The sequence below is a fragment of the Hyperolius riggenbachi genome, chromosome 12 (assembly GCF_040937935.1).
Source record: "Hyperolius riggenbachi isolate aHypRig1 chromosome 12, aHypRig1.pri, whole genome shotgun sequence".
In the NCBI taxonomy this organism is placed as follows: domain Eukaryota; kingdom Metazoa; phylum Chordata; class Amphibia; order Anura; family Hyperoliidae; genus Hyperolius; species Hyperolius riggenbachi.
In genome coordinates this window covers 89083504-89101167 of record NC_090657.1, presented here as the reverse complement: position 1 = coordinate 89101167, position 17664 = coordinate 89083504, and the positions used below count along the sequence as shown (strand labels likewise).

Genomic DNA, 17664 nt, shown 5'->3' with positions numbered 1-17664 from the left:
TTTGTGTATTGCTCTCTTTTGTTGTAAAATCCTTGATGCTTGGAAAAAATGAGGGCAAAAGGAGGAGAGCACAACAGAGGCTAAAATGGCTAGACCGCATATGTGAAGCTATGAAAATGCCTATGCAACGGCTGAAAGAAGCAGTGATTGACAGACAAATCTAGCAAGCGAGGAAGACTAGAGAAAGGGAGTACTCTAATTGTGAAATGCAGTAACTTTATTTCGCAAACATCAGTTGCACTTACTTGGTGACAGTTCTTTAAAAGAAAATCTGGGACTATGCCCAAAAAAGTTAAAGGGGTTCTTTCGCGAAAAAGTAGGCAGTTAAAAAATGTGACAGATGACAGGTTTTGGGCCAGACCATCTTTTTAAGGGGGATTGTCAGGGCTTTCTTTGTTTTCAACAGCATTTCCTGAACAACAGTTTAACTGCCAAAATAGCAAGATACCAGCCGGCCTCCCTAATCACTTGCACACTATTATGTCAGTTAAATTTTGCAACTGTTCAGGAAATGCTGTTGAAAACAAAGAAAGTCCCGAGAATCCCCCTTAAAAAGATGGACTGGCCCAAAACCTGTCGTCTGTCACATTTTTTTAACTGCCTACTTTTTTTGCGAAATAACTCCTTTAAAGAGAAACTCCAACCTAGAATTGAACTTTATCCCAATCAGTAGCTGATACCCCCTTTTACATGAGAAATATAATGATTTTCACAAACAGACCATCAGGGGGCGCTGTATGACTGATTTTGTGCTGAAACCCCTCCCACAAGAAGCTCTGAGTACTGCGGTACTCTGGGCAAACTGCCACAATGTAACAATGTTCACAGACAGGAATTAGCTGTTTACCGCTGTCTCTAAAAGCCAAAACAGCTAGGAGCAGCTACACTACCTGCCCACAGTAAAAATGTCACCATGTAATACATGTCAGAATGTGAATCTGGGAGAGGAAAGATTTTACAATGAGCAAACACTGACTAAATCATTTATCCATAATTATGGTAAAAAATGAAGCACGTTTTTTACTACATTATTTTCACTGGAGTTCCTCTTTAAGGATGCACCTGGTGAAGGCGTGGATATGCTGAAACACACTGTGACGACACTGCCATGCTAGCAATAGTGTTAGCCTGCTGCCCTCCATCACCAGGGACCAGGATTGCTGCTGGCCACAGCAACCACTTGAATTTTTTGTGCATTGTCCCAGATATGCTTTTAAAGTATTGTTTGCATTATGAAATAAAGTGACTGGATTTCATGATCTGAGCGCTCTTTCTCTCTTCTTCCTCTCTTCACACAAAAGGTAGCCTGTCAGCCGGGCTGTGAGAGCTGCAAGAAAACGTGTACCGGCTGGATCTGTTCCTGATAGATAGCACTCCAGTTTGTTTCCTGTACATCTAGCAAGCAGTATACAAAGTACATATAGTGACAAAGGAGATATGTTTTTATATGAGTAAATGTAAATAATAACCAAACTCTCTTGAGTTCTGTAGACGTCATCCTGCACTCCCCTGTGAGCCCGATTGTTTGGTCACGTGACCATCAGGTCAGCAGGGAGTGCAGGACTACAACACAAGTGGAGAATGGAGCTCACCGTGTTAGAGAGCAGCAAGAAAAATACCACTGCAGCACTCTCCTTGTCTGGTGGAAATAAGCCTTCCTAAGTCCACACTCCATGAATAACTACAGCTCGACATGAGATCATTGACATTCTGGGCCAGCACTATAAAATCTTCAGGCTTTATTAATCCATTAAAGCACATTCAGCTACCTGTTTATTTGTACCTGTAGTTTTTACTGTGGTTTAACCACTCTACCCCCGCCCGTACGAATTTCTCCGTCCCTTTTTCCATCCTTTAACCCCCAGGGACGGAGAAATCCGTACTTTCCACGTTCCCGACGCTGTCCGCGCTCCCGCCCGTAAACACGCCGCCCGCCGCTAGTAAACACACCGCCGCCCGCCTGGAGATCAATGAACGGGAAAATCCATTCCCGTTCGTTGATCTAAGCCCCGCAATGATCCGCTGCTCTCCGATGGGCAGCGCGATCATTGTGAAAAAAAACTCACGTGTCCAGCCTCCTTATACTTCCTCCAAGCGTCCGGAAGGACGATTGGAGGTCGCATTAGACAAAAAGTTACTGTTGCCATCTTGTGGCCAAATAGTAAAACTACATCCTAAACCTTTTTCAAACACAAATTAGTTATACACAAAAAATTAACTCATTACCTCCCACACTCCCCATTTTTTTATTTTTTTTTTTGTAATGAAAAAAAAATTTAAACATTTTCAATAAAAAAAAATACATAAATAGTTACCTTAGGGATTGAACTTTTTAAATATTTATGTCAGGAGGGTACAACACTGTTACTTTATAAACTATGGGCTTGTAATTAGGGATGGACGCAAAACTGAAAAAAAATGCACCTTTATTTCCAAATAAAATATTGGCGCCAAACATTGTGATAGGGACATAATTTAAATGGTTTTATAACCGGGACAAAAGGGCAAATAAATTTCATGGGTTTTAATTACAGTAGCATGCATTATTTAAAAACTATACTGGCCGAAAACTGAAAAATAATTTTTTCCCACATTTTTCCTATTTTCCCATTAAAACACATTTAGAATAAAATAATTTTTGGCATAATGTCCCACCTAAAGAAAGCCTAATTGGTGGCGGAAAAAACAAAATATAGTTCATTTCATTGTGATGAGTAATGATAAAGTTATAGACGAATGAATGGAAGGAACGCTGAAAGGTGAAAATTGCTCTGGTGCTCAGGGGGTAAAACCCCCTCAGTGGTGAAGTGGTTAAGCCTGAAAAATGTAATGTAAAAAGTGCTAAAAATCCCTTTGACAAGTTAATAAATTACCTTTACAGAAGTGAATATTTTACTGCTCTGTTTAGTTTATTACATGAGAGAGGATGAGTTGGTGTTACCACAGATTGGTAAAACTGAGAATGATGGCTATTGTCTGTGTAATCGCTGTGGTTTGACTATAAAAGTGAAGCAGACTAGGGTTTAGGCAGAACCAATGATTGGCCTGATGCATCTGACCACATGTCATGTCAAACACCTTTTGTGTTAACCTAAGTCAGCCAAGACAAACACTGAAAAAAAACATGCTGCATTTCTCGTAGCCTTATTTACCTTTTATACCAAGTGTTTGCTAACCTAATAGCTCTATGAGCTGCAGCAAAAGGTTTCAGTGACCCTTTCCCCACTCCTTTCCCAATATTCAACTGCTGCTTTAGTGTACAGGCCAAGGATTGTATGGCTGATCTTGTGGGGAAGCCTAGGTCCTGACAGTTTCCAGACTATGAACATTGATGTATTGTGGGAAAAAACAGCTGTTTCCAACTGCCAAGCAACCAGTATCTCCTTCTATGCATAAGCATATCTATAAAAAACAACTTTTTAACCTATTGCAGAGTTAATGGGTATGGTTATAAATAATGGCAGTTGGTGTTGTCTAGTTTTTTCCTTGTCTGCCAGTAGTAAAGATGATGATGTGCAGGCTCATTGGGGATCAAATATGAAAAATGACATGGCAAATATCAATTGTTTTTTATTTCTCTTCAGTTTTTTTAAGTTATCACTTTGCAATGTATTGATTTGGGTTTTTCCCTTTTTTTTCTTTAAGTACGAAAGTCTCCATAGACTTTCATAGACTTAGCGGCCTTTCGCAGTAAAAAAAAAAAAAAAAAAAGCTTACCGAAAAACCATAGTGTAAAAGGGCCCTGAAAGAAATGCTCTTAGTGAAAAGAAAGGGCACTTTAGTGGTGCTCAAGGCACATTAGATGGCTCAGATGTATGTAGAAGAGGCTCCAGCAAGCTAATGGTGGCCACTAATGATCCAACCTTTTTAATCCAATCTTACCATTTCTATGTACTATACGGTTACTGCCTTAATTATCCATTCAATATCCATTCACTCAATTACCCTTATACTACATAGATTTGGTAAAATTGGTTGAAAAAGATTGGATCATTAGTGGCCACTTTTATGGTGCCCATACACGATACAATAAAAAACATTTGATTTTCCTGTTTATTCGATCTAAATGATCGAATCGAATGAAAGTTGAAAATATTATTTTTTTTTATCAAGATATTCGAACGATTATCCATTTTTTTCCGAGAAAAATCTGATCGAACATGCTGGAAAGATCTTTATATTCGATCTAACGGAATAATCGAACTAAATTATCTAATCGAAAAAAATGAAAAATTGTACCATGTATGGCCACCTTTAGGCAGATGAACCAGTAAGCACATTGGCTTAAAATCCAACAGACTTATGGTGGCCATACATGGTACAATAAAAACGTTAGATTATCCCGTTTATTCGATCTAAATCAGGGGTGCCCACACTTTTTCGGTTCGCGAGCTACTTTTAAATTTTCCGATTCCAGGAGATCTACCAACATTTAGGTAGCTACGTATATGTGCCTTCAGTATAGGTAGATGGGTATAGGTGCCTTCAGTATGGATAGCCTGGTGTAGGGGCCTTCAGTATAGGTAGCTAGGTATAGTATAGTTAGGTGCAGGTGCCTTCAGTATAGGTAGCCAGGTATAGTATAGTTAGATGCAGGTGCCTTCGGTATTAATAGCTAGGTGTAGGGACCTTAAGTATAGGTAGCCAGGTATAGTATAGTTAGGTGCAGGTGCCTTCAGTATTGATAGCTAGGTGTAGGTGCCTGGGCCACTTACCTCCCTCCAGTTCCAGCGGCGGTGTCTGGGGCTCATCCTAGTCTCCCCTCCAGGAGTGCAGATGAACAGCGGACGACTGAGGGAACGCTCCGGCGGGCGCCGGGCAGCCTGTGTGGATGCAGTGCGCCCAGCGCCACCCCAGCAGCCATGACGTCGTGGCTTCCTTCTCTTTAGCCGCACCGCCTCGCTCTCCTCCCCTGCATTCTGATTGGCCAAGCAGGCGCGTTATACAGCTGCCGGCCACTAAATTTTATGTGATGCGGCCACTTGGCCGCAAACCACCAAATAGGCGGTCGCGATCTACCGGTAGATCGCGATTGACCTATTGGGCACCCCTGATCTAAATGATCAAATCGAATAAAAGTTGCAAAAAAAAATTTCGATCAAGAAATTAGAACGATTATCCCGTTTTTTCGAGTAAAATCAGATCGGACATGCTGGAAAAATCTTTGTATTCGATCTAACGGAATAATTGAATGAAATTATCTAATCAGAGAAAAATGAAAAATTGTGTCAGGATTCCAGCTAATTCAAAGGGCAGTTGGCTACAATACATGAAAACTGGATCAAATCAGTAGGTAGGCTTTATCTCTAAAAGGTTTATTTTCTTTCTGGAAAAGCTTTCTCTAATCTACAGTATTTTGTTTTTCTTGCAGAGCTCTCTGAGGTCCTGTGGACCATGGTCATGCACTTGGGTCTAAATGTTAAAAGCCTGGGTGGTGGAATTCTCTTGGTCTTTGTGTTTGCAGCCTTCTCTACACTTACAATTGCTATCCTGTTAATCATGGAGGGATTGTCGGCTTTCCTACATGCCCTCCGTCTGCATTGGTGAGTGTAAAAGGGAACTAGGCAAGATAAAAGTATAGTAGTGTTACAAATAACTTGTTTAAATGTGCAAGCTTTGTGGGGGGGCGTGGCTGGCGCGCTAGAAAGATGGACGCTTTCTAGTGCAGCTCAGCGAGACCGACTGCCGTTGCCCTGTATCTCCACCTTCCCAACGGCTCCTCTCCACATTTCTTCCCCCGCAACAACACCTGCTCACCCCCGTGCATCTATGGGCCGCACTTCGAAAGGATCCAGAGAGTCTTCCCCGAGCTCCTCCGTCAGATCATCTAGGAGGCGCCGCAGCCCGTCAAGCATGGCGTCCTCAGCCTCCTCTCACTCAGATGCCACAGTCGCCTCCCGTTTGCGACCCAAAAGCAGCAGGTCGGAGCATGCTACCCCGCGCTCCTCTCGCTCCACCGAAACAGCCCTGGAGTGGACACCGAAAGACGCGCTGATGCTGGACAAGTTCAAAGCGCTTCTCCACCTGGAACTAGATACCGTAGCCCACAAAGTAGCTTCTCAACTGAAGAAAGAAATAAGAGAACTGACAGCGCGCACAGGAGAAATAGAAGATAAAGTGGATAAAATCAACACAATTGTTAATACTCATGAGAAGGAGATGGGCGAGATGAAGACAGAGCTAGCAGAGGCAAAACTACGCCTGGAGGATTCTGAAAACCGCTCTCGCCGCAGCAATTTGAGAATTCGCGGGCTCCCAGAGACCATTTTGGATCTCAACTCCACTGCGACAGCCCTGTTCCAAGAACTGGTGCCTTCCATTCCTATAGAGCGCCTGGAATTCGACAGGATTCACAGAGCACTGGGCCCCCAGAAACCTAACGGGCCACCTCGTGATATCCTCCTAAAATTTACATTCTATCGTACTAAAGAAACAGTTCTGCAGGCAGCGCGAGATAAAGAATCGCTCACCTTCCAAGACCACTCTTACCAGATCTACGCAGACCTAGCACCTGCTACCATCCTGAAGAGAAAGGCTATGAAGCCCTTTACCTCTACCCTCCGTTCGCATGGCATTAAATATAAGTGGGGATTCCCCTTCAAATTGATTTTTGTGCACTCCGGAAAATCCTATGCAGTGTCCTCCCCGGATGATGCCCAACGGCTCCTTGAACAGCTTCGCCTTCTCCTACCGGCTGATACCTCCAGCACCTCCAGGTCCTCTCCGAAGCAGCCCTCCCAGAGGTCACCCTCGCTGCAAGATGAGTGACGACAGGCCTCTACTAACGGAAAGTCGAGATCCAACCTTAGCTCCCGGGGAGGGACTCCTCCTGGACGCAGTAACCTGCTACCGGGTTGACCACACCATGTTTTCACTCTTCTGTTTTTCGCTGCCTTCCACCGAGACCACCCTGACCACGGTAACAATAAAAAAGGGCGCAGGAGGCTAGTGGACAAATCGGGCGCCGCCATTCACTCCCATAATAAATATCGTTTAATGGGCGCCCGATAGGAAAAAAGGGCGCCGGAGAAAAAGAACGTTTTAAAAGCGGCGCCCGGAGACTTACTGTTTTATTACTGCTTCTCATGATTACACATTATTTAATGATTTATACATTTTTTAATATTATTTTTAAATGAAAAACAGTACAATATTTTTTTCAAACATTATTTTTAAACGAAAAACAGTACAATTTATTTTTTTTTTTACATTCTTTTTAAACGAAAAAACCGCACAATATGTTTTTGAAACTTTATTAATGCTTATCACAGGGGGGTCTTAGGTTTAGGCACCAACAGAGGGGGGTCTTAGGTTTAGGCATCAACAGGGGGTCTTAGGTTTAGGCACCAACAGGGGGGTCTTAGGTTTAGGCACCACCAGGGGGGTCTTAGGTTTAGGCACCAACAGGGGGGTCTTAGGTTTAGGCACCAACAGGGGGGTCTTAGGTTTTGGCACCAACAGGGGGGTCTTAGGTTTTGGCACCAACAGGGGGGTCTTAGGTTTTGGCACCAACAGGGGGGTCTTAGGTTTTGGCACCAACAGGGGGGTCTTAGGTTTTGGCACCAACAGGGGGGTCTTAGGTTTTGGCACCAACAGGGGGGTCTTAGGTTTTGGCACCAACAGGGGGGTCTTAGGTTTAGGCACCAACAGGGGGGTCTTAGGTTTAGGCACCAACAGGGGGGTCTTAGGTTTAGGCACCAACAGGGGGGTCTTAGGTTTTGGCACCAACAGGGGGGTCTTAGGTTTTGGCACCAACAGGGGGGTCTTAGGTTTTGGCACCAACAGGGGGGTCTTAGGTTTTGGCACCAACAGGGGGGTCTTAGGTTTTGGCACCAACAGGGGGGTCTTAGGTTTTGGCACCAACAGGGGAGTCTTAGGTTTAGGCACCAACAGGGGGGTCTTAGGTTTAGGCACCAACAGGGGGGTGTTAGGTTTAGGCACTAACAGGGGGGTCTAGGGGTTAGGCGTAGGTACAGGGAGGGTTACTTAGGCACCAACAGGGGGGGTCTTAGGTTTAGGCATCAACAGGGGGGTCTAGGGGTTAGGGGTAGGTACAGGGAGGGTTACTTAGTAAAAAAATTTTTAAACGTTATTATACGTTTCACTATTTAAACGAAAGATTAACGTTTTTACAATTGCCGATTTAATGCACATAATTTAATGATTTATAACTTTATAAAACATTAATTTTAAACGAAATACAGTACAATACATTTTTAAACGTTATCCATGCTTATCGTTTAAAACCCCGCGCCCTTTTTTCCCAGCGCCCCTTTTTAACGTACGCCCTGACCACAGGCCACGCTGAACTTGCCATCTACCGACATGGTTGGGTAAGACTCTGATTTCCGTTGCTTCTTTCCCTCCCCACTTCGAACTCTGATTACCCGCGGAACATCTCCTGACAGGAGCTTCCTAATCCGCCCATATTCACTTTATTACACGGAACGCTCACGTATGAACAGCACTGCAGGATGCTTAATATAGCCCCCATATACACTCTTCACAGCTAATCGACAAAGACTTGGTTTGAACGATAGCTTGCAGTGATAACTGCTTCATCTCCTTTTTATATCTCCTACCTGCACTTAGGGAATGCCATGTGCGCTTCGTTGTCACTGAGCACTCTCATTACTGTTACCAGCTTTTAACACACTTAGTTTGCGATGCTCTTATTCTAGATATGTTGTTTGCACACTGGGCATCTCTTGTTATTTTTATGGTTATCACTGTTTGAAGAATGTTGCCTTATCCTCTCCCTCCCCTTTACCCTTTTGTGCCCCTCCGTCACTGAGCATTCCTCTCCCTCCTTCCTCGACCCCTCCCCCCTGAATCTTCCTATGATATATTTTATGATCGTGATATAGTATGTGGCTTTTCGTTTATACTGTTATCTGCCTTTGGTTTGGCTCAATAGGAGCTACTTGCATACTGAATGCACTACTACTTGCACACAAGGAATTACCTACTGCTCCTATAATTATATAACTTTACCAATGTGCCCTTGTGCCCTCCTTCCCTCCCCCCCATACCTAACCATTATCTGCTTATACCCCAGGGACACCACGTGTGCCCCTCCGTCGCTGAGCACCCCTCTCCCTCCTTCCTTGACCCCCCTCCCCCTTCCCAAATCCTTCTATATGTGTCATGATTGTGATATAGTACGTGATTATTCTATTATGCCGCTTCCAGCCCTTAACTTGGCTCAATATGAGCCACCTATGCACTGAATGTACTGTTACTTGCATATGAGGTATTACTTACCACTTTTACGACTATATGCTCTCACAAATGTACCCTTATACCCTCTACCCTTCTCACCCTTCCCCCTATACCCGACCACTATCTGCTCATACCCCAGGGACACCAAGTGTGCCCCTCCGTCACTGAGCATCCCTTTCCTTCCTTTCCTCTACCCCTCCAATACCACCCTCCTTCCCTCCCCCTCATCCTCTCCCCTACACCTAACCAACATCAGCTTATATTCCAGGGTCACTACATGTGCCCCTCCGTCACTGAGCACCCCTCTCCCTCTTCCCTGGATAGTCTAACACCATGATATGTTCAAATATTTCAATGTAGCATATGGTTTATTTGATATTCCGTTTTCGGCTCTCACTAATTTTAATAGGAGCTATCCTCACTCCTACCTAGCTCTGTTCTAATGTGAATGCTGCACACTCACTGGTTGCACATCGTGTCCCTTGCCTCCTGTCAACCTCACATCATCTAAAATTTTACAGCCTTTTTCTGCTTAGCAGATTAAGTCCAACACGAGGATTCTTTCTCGATTACACCCACGTAATAATTCAACTCTGCCTCCACCGGGTGGCGCCAAAAGACCATTAATGCTTCCCAAGCCCTTCTCAGCAATACCTCACTTGCTGACACTTATCCTTCCCTTCTAAAACCTCCCCACGCCCCCGTTGTTGTTGTTGCGACCATTGAGTGGACTATTATATCTGTCGACATGCCTATAGCATTTTAAGCCCCTGTTGGCTTTCTTTCATAATTAGTTTTATTTACTCCAAACCTCCACACATGCCGCTAAACTTTTTACTCAGCAACTATACAGTCCCCCCAGATATACTGTTCCCTTACCCTTACCACAAAACTTTTGTTGAGCACACTTACTTATATCACGCTGGCTAATAGAAGAAGACTAGAAATAACTATAACCCTCATGGGAACCCAAGACAACTACATACCTCCCCCTCCTTTTTTTTTTTTCCTCTTCTTTTTCTTCTCTCTCCCACCCCCTCTCCCCCGTTTTCTCCCCCCCCCCCCCCCCCCCCTCGCTCATAGCCGTTGAGACTCCCCCAATCACCTCAAGTTCTCATTTAGCCAGCAGGGCAGTCGGTCTACACATGCTCTCCACATGTACCGGTTAGAACTTACCTTCATCTGGTACTCTGCTCTTTTTGAGCTCACCTTACGACTGACCTACCTTAGGTCGACCCTCTCACTACTTGTTCTTTCTCTTCTTACTTTCCTCTTTTCTCCTCTCTGCTTCTCTCTTACTTGGGCCTCCCGTCTCGTAGCCTCCCATCTTTAGTTCGTTTCTCATATATATCCTCCATGACCTCTGATGCATTCGAAAATTTCTCGCATAACGTCCAGGGTTTTGGCTCCCCCAATAAACGCTCCAAAGCATTTTCATACTACAAAGCAAGTCAGGTGGATGTAGTCTGCCTACAGGAAACCAGATTAGATCAATCTTCCTGTCCCAGGTATTTAAACCGCCACTTTCCCACTGCCCATTTTGCTTGTGCCCGCACTAAAGTCCGCGGCGTTATCATTGCATTCCGGAAAAATTTCCCGTTCATCTGCACAAAACAAATTGCTGACCCTACAGGCCGGTACCTTATTCTAGTTGGTTCCATATATGACAGGGAAATCACCCTTGCCTCTTACTACTCACCTAACGCACACCAGTCCAATTTCTACTCCCACTTCCTCCAAGTCCTAACACAACATGGAACTGGCCAAATAATAATTGCAGGTGATACTAACGTTACTCTCAACCCTAGAATAGATAGACAGAGATCTACTACTCTTAGCCCCCCCTCCGAACCCACTGACCTCCAAGGCATCAAAATCAAAGCAATGCTTGATAAATATGGCTATATAGACGTTTGGAGAGAACTTCACCCTACCACTAAGGATTTTACTTTTTATTCAAACGCCCATGACAGCTTCAGCCGCATTGATCATATATTTACCCAACATAAATACCTATACCTCACCCCAGCTGCCAAAATTCATTCTACCCCTTGGTCTGACCATTCCCCAGTTTCCATCTGTTGCTCACTGTCGCTCCCGCTCAAAAGAGCGTTCCATTGGCGTTTAAATGACTCCATGCTTTCTAAAGAGGAAATACTTAACCAATTAAAGGACAAAGTCACGGAATATTTTGCTGATAACACGGGCTCTGTATCCTCCCCACTGACCCTGTGGGAAGCTCACAAAGCTACCATTCGGGGCTTCTTGATTGGCCTGGCTAGCTCACTTAAACGCCAACGTATCCATAAGATCACTGACTTAAACAACAAATTTGAGGCGGCTGAGCACACCTGGAAACAACGCCCCACCCGGATTAATAGAATTATCAAAGATAAACTCCGCACAGAGCTAGACATGCTCCTAATGGACAAAGTAGAGCGTCAATTGCGCTGGAGGAGACCATTATATTATTACAACGCTAATAAACCCCTGGCCCTTTTAGCTAGATGCTTAAACAACAAGCCCATTCACTCTTCCACCTTGAAAGTACGCGACGCTTCTGGTCAAGTAACCGCAAATCCCCGCAGAATAGTGGACATCTTCACCACATTTCTATCAGACTTATATACCAATACTACCTCTACTTCAGATAAAGCCATCCACGATTTTCTAGATCAAATAAGTTTGCCTAAACTCACCGCAGACACAGCTGCCAACCTTAGCGCACCTATCACCCCTCTAGAAGTTCTTTCCGCCATAAAAACCCTTAGGGTCAATAAAACCCCAGGTCCAGATGGCTTCACAGCACAATACTACAAAAAATTAGCGACCTCACTAGCTCCAACTTTAGCCGACTGTTACAATGAACTACGAGAAGGTTAATCGCCCCCTAGCTCCTTGCTATCCGCTCACATTTCCATGATCCCTAAAGTTGAACAGGACTGCCATACACCCCACCAATTTCGCCCTATTTCTCTTATTAATGTGGATCTCAAGTTACTGGGGAAAATATTAGCTTTACGTCTAAATAGAGTCCTACCAGATCTAGTTCATCGTGACCAAGTACGCTTTGTCCCAGGCCGCCAAGCGGAAGACAATACTAGACGTGCAGTTCTCCTGTCCCACTACTTACATTCCCCAAAAATCCCAAGTGTTGTTTTGTCCCTAGACATTTTTAAGGCCTTTGATACCCTTTCGTGGAACTACCTCAAACATGCCTTAAGCAAATGGGGGCTAGATCCCCACTTCCTGAATTGGGTTGGGGGACTGTACTCCACTCCTACAGCTTCAGTGAGATTCTCAGGCCACACCTCACAAACTTTTCCTTCTAAAGAGAGGGACTCGCCAGGACTGCCCACTCTCCCCTTTACTTTTCATTCTAGCCCTAGAGCCACTCGCCTGTTTCCTACGAGTCAACACTGACATCAAAGGAGTAGAGAGAGCCGGCCTGGCCCACAAACTACTTATGTTCGCGGATGACACTCTCTTGTTCCTCACACAACCTCACATTTCCATCCCTAATGCCCTTAAAGCCCTTGAACAATTTGCTCAAACTTCTGGTTTAGAAATTAATGTGGCAAAATCTAAAGCCCTGGGTATCGCCCTCACACCACATCTCACTACTCAACTTTGAGAGTTTTGCCCTTTCCAATGGGTTCAATCTATACCTTATCTTGGTATCACCCTAACCCCTAACTACGCCTCCCTCTTCACAGCTAACTACCCACCACTTCTTAAATTCCTATCTTCACTAACAGATAGATGGTCCACGCTTCCGATCTCTTGGCTAGGGAAGATTAATTCAATCAAGATGACATTCTTACCTAAGCTTCTCTATTACTTCCGGACCCTCCCTGTCAAAGTGCCCCCCCCCCCATTACCTACGCACCTTCCAACATAAAATACAATCTTTTATCTGGGGTCGTAAGCACCCTAGAGTCAATAAGTCAACCCTTTTCGCTCATAAACTAGATGGTGGATTGGGAGTCCCCCAGATTAGCTCTTATTACCGAGCAGCAACTATTACTCAACTAACACAGGTGTTCCAAACCCGTGACACTCCTCTATGGGTGTTTCTCGAGATCCCAGACAGCACCCCTATGCTCCCAAGCACCCTCCTTTGGTTACCTCCAAAGATGCGGCCCCCCGCCCTTAGCCCTCCCATGCTCCACAGCCTCCAAGTATGGGACTCAGTCCGATACTCCTCTCATCTCCTTTCCCCTCACCTTCCCCTGCTACCTCTGGTTAATAACCCACTTTTCCCCCCAGGGCACGATAATCCGGAAGCTTTTAAATGGTGGGCGGATAACGGCCTCACCAAGGTTATGCATTTTATCAATCCTAGAGGGGTGTACAGTTGGCCAGCCCTACAAGAAAACTTTCAAGTCCCTCCAAGAGAATATTTTCGATTCTTACAAATAAGGCACTGGGTACAGTCCCTCACCCAAAATAGGAAACCCCCCTTTGATCTTACGCCATATGAAAACATATGCCTTCACCGCCCCAATTCTAAAGGGATGATCTCTACAATCTATTCTTTTCTAACTCGTTCAGCACTCCCACTCACCCATGCTTACACTACGAGATGGGAATCCGATCTGTCAGACACGAGGGATCGAGAAGACTGGGTAAATATATGGAGCAGGATTTCCTGCCGCTCATCAAATTTACATACTATAGAGGCGGCATATAAGATTATGATGCGCTGGTATCTTGTTCCGGCAAGAATAGCTAAAGTGTTTCCCTCAGCCAGTCCCTTCTGCTTTCGTGGCTGTAGATCACACGGAGACATGTTACATACTTGGTGGACCTGTCCTAGGCTCACTAGATTCTGGTGCCAAGTTTATAGGCTACTCTCAACCCTCTTCCATGTAACCATTCCCAGAAATCCCTGGCAAGCCCTTTTACATGAAAAAATAGACCTGCTAACTTTATCCCAGAACAAATTGGCTTCATTTGTTTTCTCGGCAGCTACAATGACAATTGCTAAAAACTGGAAAAAACCCTCTGTCACTATTGGTGAGGTAAAATCTAGAATCAATTCTTTCATGATCAATGAGAAACTGACCAGCATCTTGAGGGACACCCATAAAAAATTTGAGAAGACCTGGGACCCCTGGATTCAACTAGAACACCCCCTCATGGAGAGTTCCTTGATCAAGAGGCTGAGACTGGTCAGCCCTCTTCTTTTCCTTTCTTCCTCTCTTTTTCCTCTTTCTTTCTCTTTCCACTTTCTTCCTTCTGATTCTTCTTCTTCCACTCACACCCTCCAGCTGAGCTTACCATAGCGACCTCTTGGTTGCCCGTCTATCGCTGGACGACGGGCACTAGGGTTCACAGTTTGCCCCAGCCCGAGGCTGGGACTACCCCCTCCCCCCACCCATATACTGATCCCAGATAGCTGGACATGGTCCTCTGGGTCACACTTTTATAAAGTTCTCCAATTATGCATTACCCCCTTGTTTTCGTTGTCATTATGTCATCATTCTTCCTATCGCATGATATTTGACCAATGTTACATTTATCACCCCTTTTACTGTATGACATTTGATCAATGTTATGTTGTCTGTTATTATACTATTTGGCCATACTGTTAGCCTTAATGTATTTTTCAAAAATGAAAAATCCAATAAAAACTTTTGGAAAAAAAAAAAAAAGTGCAAGCTTTGTAACTGTCACTCACTTCTTGCTGAGCAAGGACGCACATGTATGCAGTTGAGATGTTAAGAGACCTAGACTCCCCTTGTATATATGGCTACATAGTTATGAGTTGAAAAAAGATGTCTGGTTGAACCACTTTCCTACCACAGGATATTCCCCCTTAAAAACTACAGCAATTTTCACATTTCACACTCCTACCATGCGTTCGGTAATAAGTTTGCTACTTATCACACCGAAATTATTCATGTATTTTTTTTTTTTTGGGGGGGGGGGGGGGGGTGGGTGCGGGGGCAAATTAGGCTTTTTGTTACTGATGTGGTGTTTTTGTAATTACTTACTTTCTTTGCTGCTGTATAAGATGCTCTGAAATATAAGACGCACCTAGGTTTAGAGAGCAAAAACCAGGGAAAAATATATATGTACTAAACATTGTGTGTCCATGTTCCAGGACCATCTTGAACATGTTCTCCCCCAAATGGTGTCCTTCTGAATCCCCCATGTTTCCCCTATGTCTCCCTCATGTGTCCTCCTGTATCCCTCATGTATCCTCCTGTGTCCCACATGACTCCCCTATGTGTCCTCCCGCTTTTCCCATGTGTCCTTCTGGGTCCTTTTCTGTCCCAACCTGTTCCCTTTCAGCCTCCCTCCCCCTAGTGCTTTTGCTCCCTTCCCGTGTCTCCTGGCCCCCCGTGTGTAGCGGTAGCTGGCTAACCTAATCAGTGGTGCCAGTAGGGATTGCAGACATCCTTCCCCTCTGCGTGGCTTCCTCTGGTGATTGGCTTGTATGGATTGCATCATCAAAACAAGCCGTTCAAGCTGCATGGAGGAGAAGAAGGTATGCAAACCCCTCTGTTGCCATGGATTAGGTAAACCAGCTACCGCTACACACCCGGGGGGGTGGCGGGGGGAGGGTTCTAGGAGACACGGGGAGGGAGCAGAGGCATGCAGGAAGAGCAGACACACAGGCAGGGAACTCCCAATGTGGCGGTGGTTCGTATCAGCGGACGTTTGCAAGTCGGAGATTCCCTGCCTTTGCCATATGACGTAGGGACTTTCTCCCCATTTTTTGGGGAGGAAAAAGTGCATCTTATGCGGTGGGAAATGCAGTAATTTTCTATGCATTTCCAAGGGACAAACAAGAGGAAAATGAAAAAAAAAATTACACTTTCTCCATTTCCTTCCACTAAAGTTTTAAAATAAACAATGCTACTGTAGATAAAATCCACACATTTTATTTGCCTATTTGTTCTGGTTCTATCAACATTTAAATTATGTCCTGGTACAATGTATGTTGTTTTTTGTTTTCGCATTCATTCAATACCTTCAAGTTCTTATTTGCAAAACTAACAGTAATACACCCTCATGGCATACATACAGTATTTAGGTAGCTATTTATGTTTTCTCTTTATTTTTGTTTCTTTTTAAAAGTTTTTTTCTTTTCATATAAAATGTATGAAATAACCATTTTATTGCTTTTGATTCAGTTTGTCACAAGAAATAAGACAGAGTGAGATTGTGGCAAGAATTGTGCAGCCTAATGTTTGTGTGCGGGGAAAAAGCAACGCGCACTAGTGGGAAATGAGCACTGGTTACATGTAAATCGTGGTGCTCTAGAGATCGGCAAAACACAGCCATTGGAAAATGGTCTAAGAGTGTGCATGGATCTTATTATGGTCAAGTGCATATGACACAACTGGGGGGGGGGGGGTTAATAGACTAGGTACGGTTGACACTTCATTGCGGAAGGAAAACCTCTTAATTTGATGTTCCAACATCTTGTGAGCAAAAAAGATTGAAGCCTGATGAAGGCTAAACAGCCGAAAGCTTTCTTACTCCTATTCTTTTAAGTTAGCAATAAATGGTATCATCCGGAAAAACTTTGTGCTTTTAATGGTGGCTAACTGTATAATTCCCTACTGCTACTACTATACTTATGCCAGTAGGAGGGAGCCTCTTATATGCTCCAGTGACTTCCCCAATGTCCACAACCCCTGCACTGCCGGCCGTGACCCTCTTCCTCTTCGTGGCTGTGCTCCCCTCCATGTACGAGCGTGGCCACACTGCACAGTAGCACAGACGACTGCGCTTGCACAGTAGCGCAGAGACGTTTGTGCACGTAGGAATAGAGCTGCATGAGAAGCTCCATGATACTGCACTGGAATGCACTATGTACATGTGCAACGGGGCCACGCTCATACACGTAGGGGAGTGTGGCCGTGAGCAATATTTGATTTTAATGTTGATGATTGCAAAAGGGGTCCCAGTGCAGGAACGCGGGGCTTTGGAAGACTGATGAAGTCTCTGGACCATCCAGATGTTTGCTCCTACTGAGGTAAGTATCTAACTTAATTGTAATTATTATTGTTATTGTGAATTGAAGTTTACTGACCACAAGTTTGAGACGGCTATTGAGTTTTCACCTGCAGTGCTGTCTCATTTCTGTGACTTGAAATGCTTTAGGCATTGTTATCACAACTCCACTGCTATGTGACATGCTGCTTGATTTGATTGTAGTTCTGCCTTAAAGGGATGCTTAAGTCAAATAAAAAAAATTATTTTTACTCACCTGGGGATTCCCTCAGCCCCCTGCAGCTGTCCGGTGCCCTCACAGCATCGCTCCGATCCCCCTGTCCCCGCTGGCGGCTGCTTCCGGTTTCGGCGACAGCCGCCGACAGGCTGGGAACGCGAGTGATTCTTCGCGTTCCCAGCCACAAGCGCCCTCTATGCTGTTATTGTGGCAAGAAGGCCGCAATAACAGCATAGAGGGTGCTATTGTGGCTG

At 44.6% G+C, this 17664-nt stretch overlaps 1 protein-coding gene across 7 annotated transcripts in view; it reads left to right on the top strand.

Annotated features, from left to right (window-relative positions):
* Positions 1-17664, top strand: part of ATP6V0A1 (ATPase H+ transporting V0 subunit a1) — a 184540-nt gene that overhangs the window by 159859 nt on the left and 7017 nt on the right. For all 7 annotated transcript variants that reach the window (XM_068263441.1, XM_068263440.1, XM_068263437.1 and 4 more), the window contains one exon: positions 5372-5543. In XM_068263441.1, coding sequence (XP_068119542.1) covers positions 5372-5543 — 172 coding nt within the window. The remainder of the gene's footprint in view (positions 1-5371; positions 5544-17664) is intronic.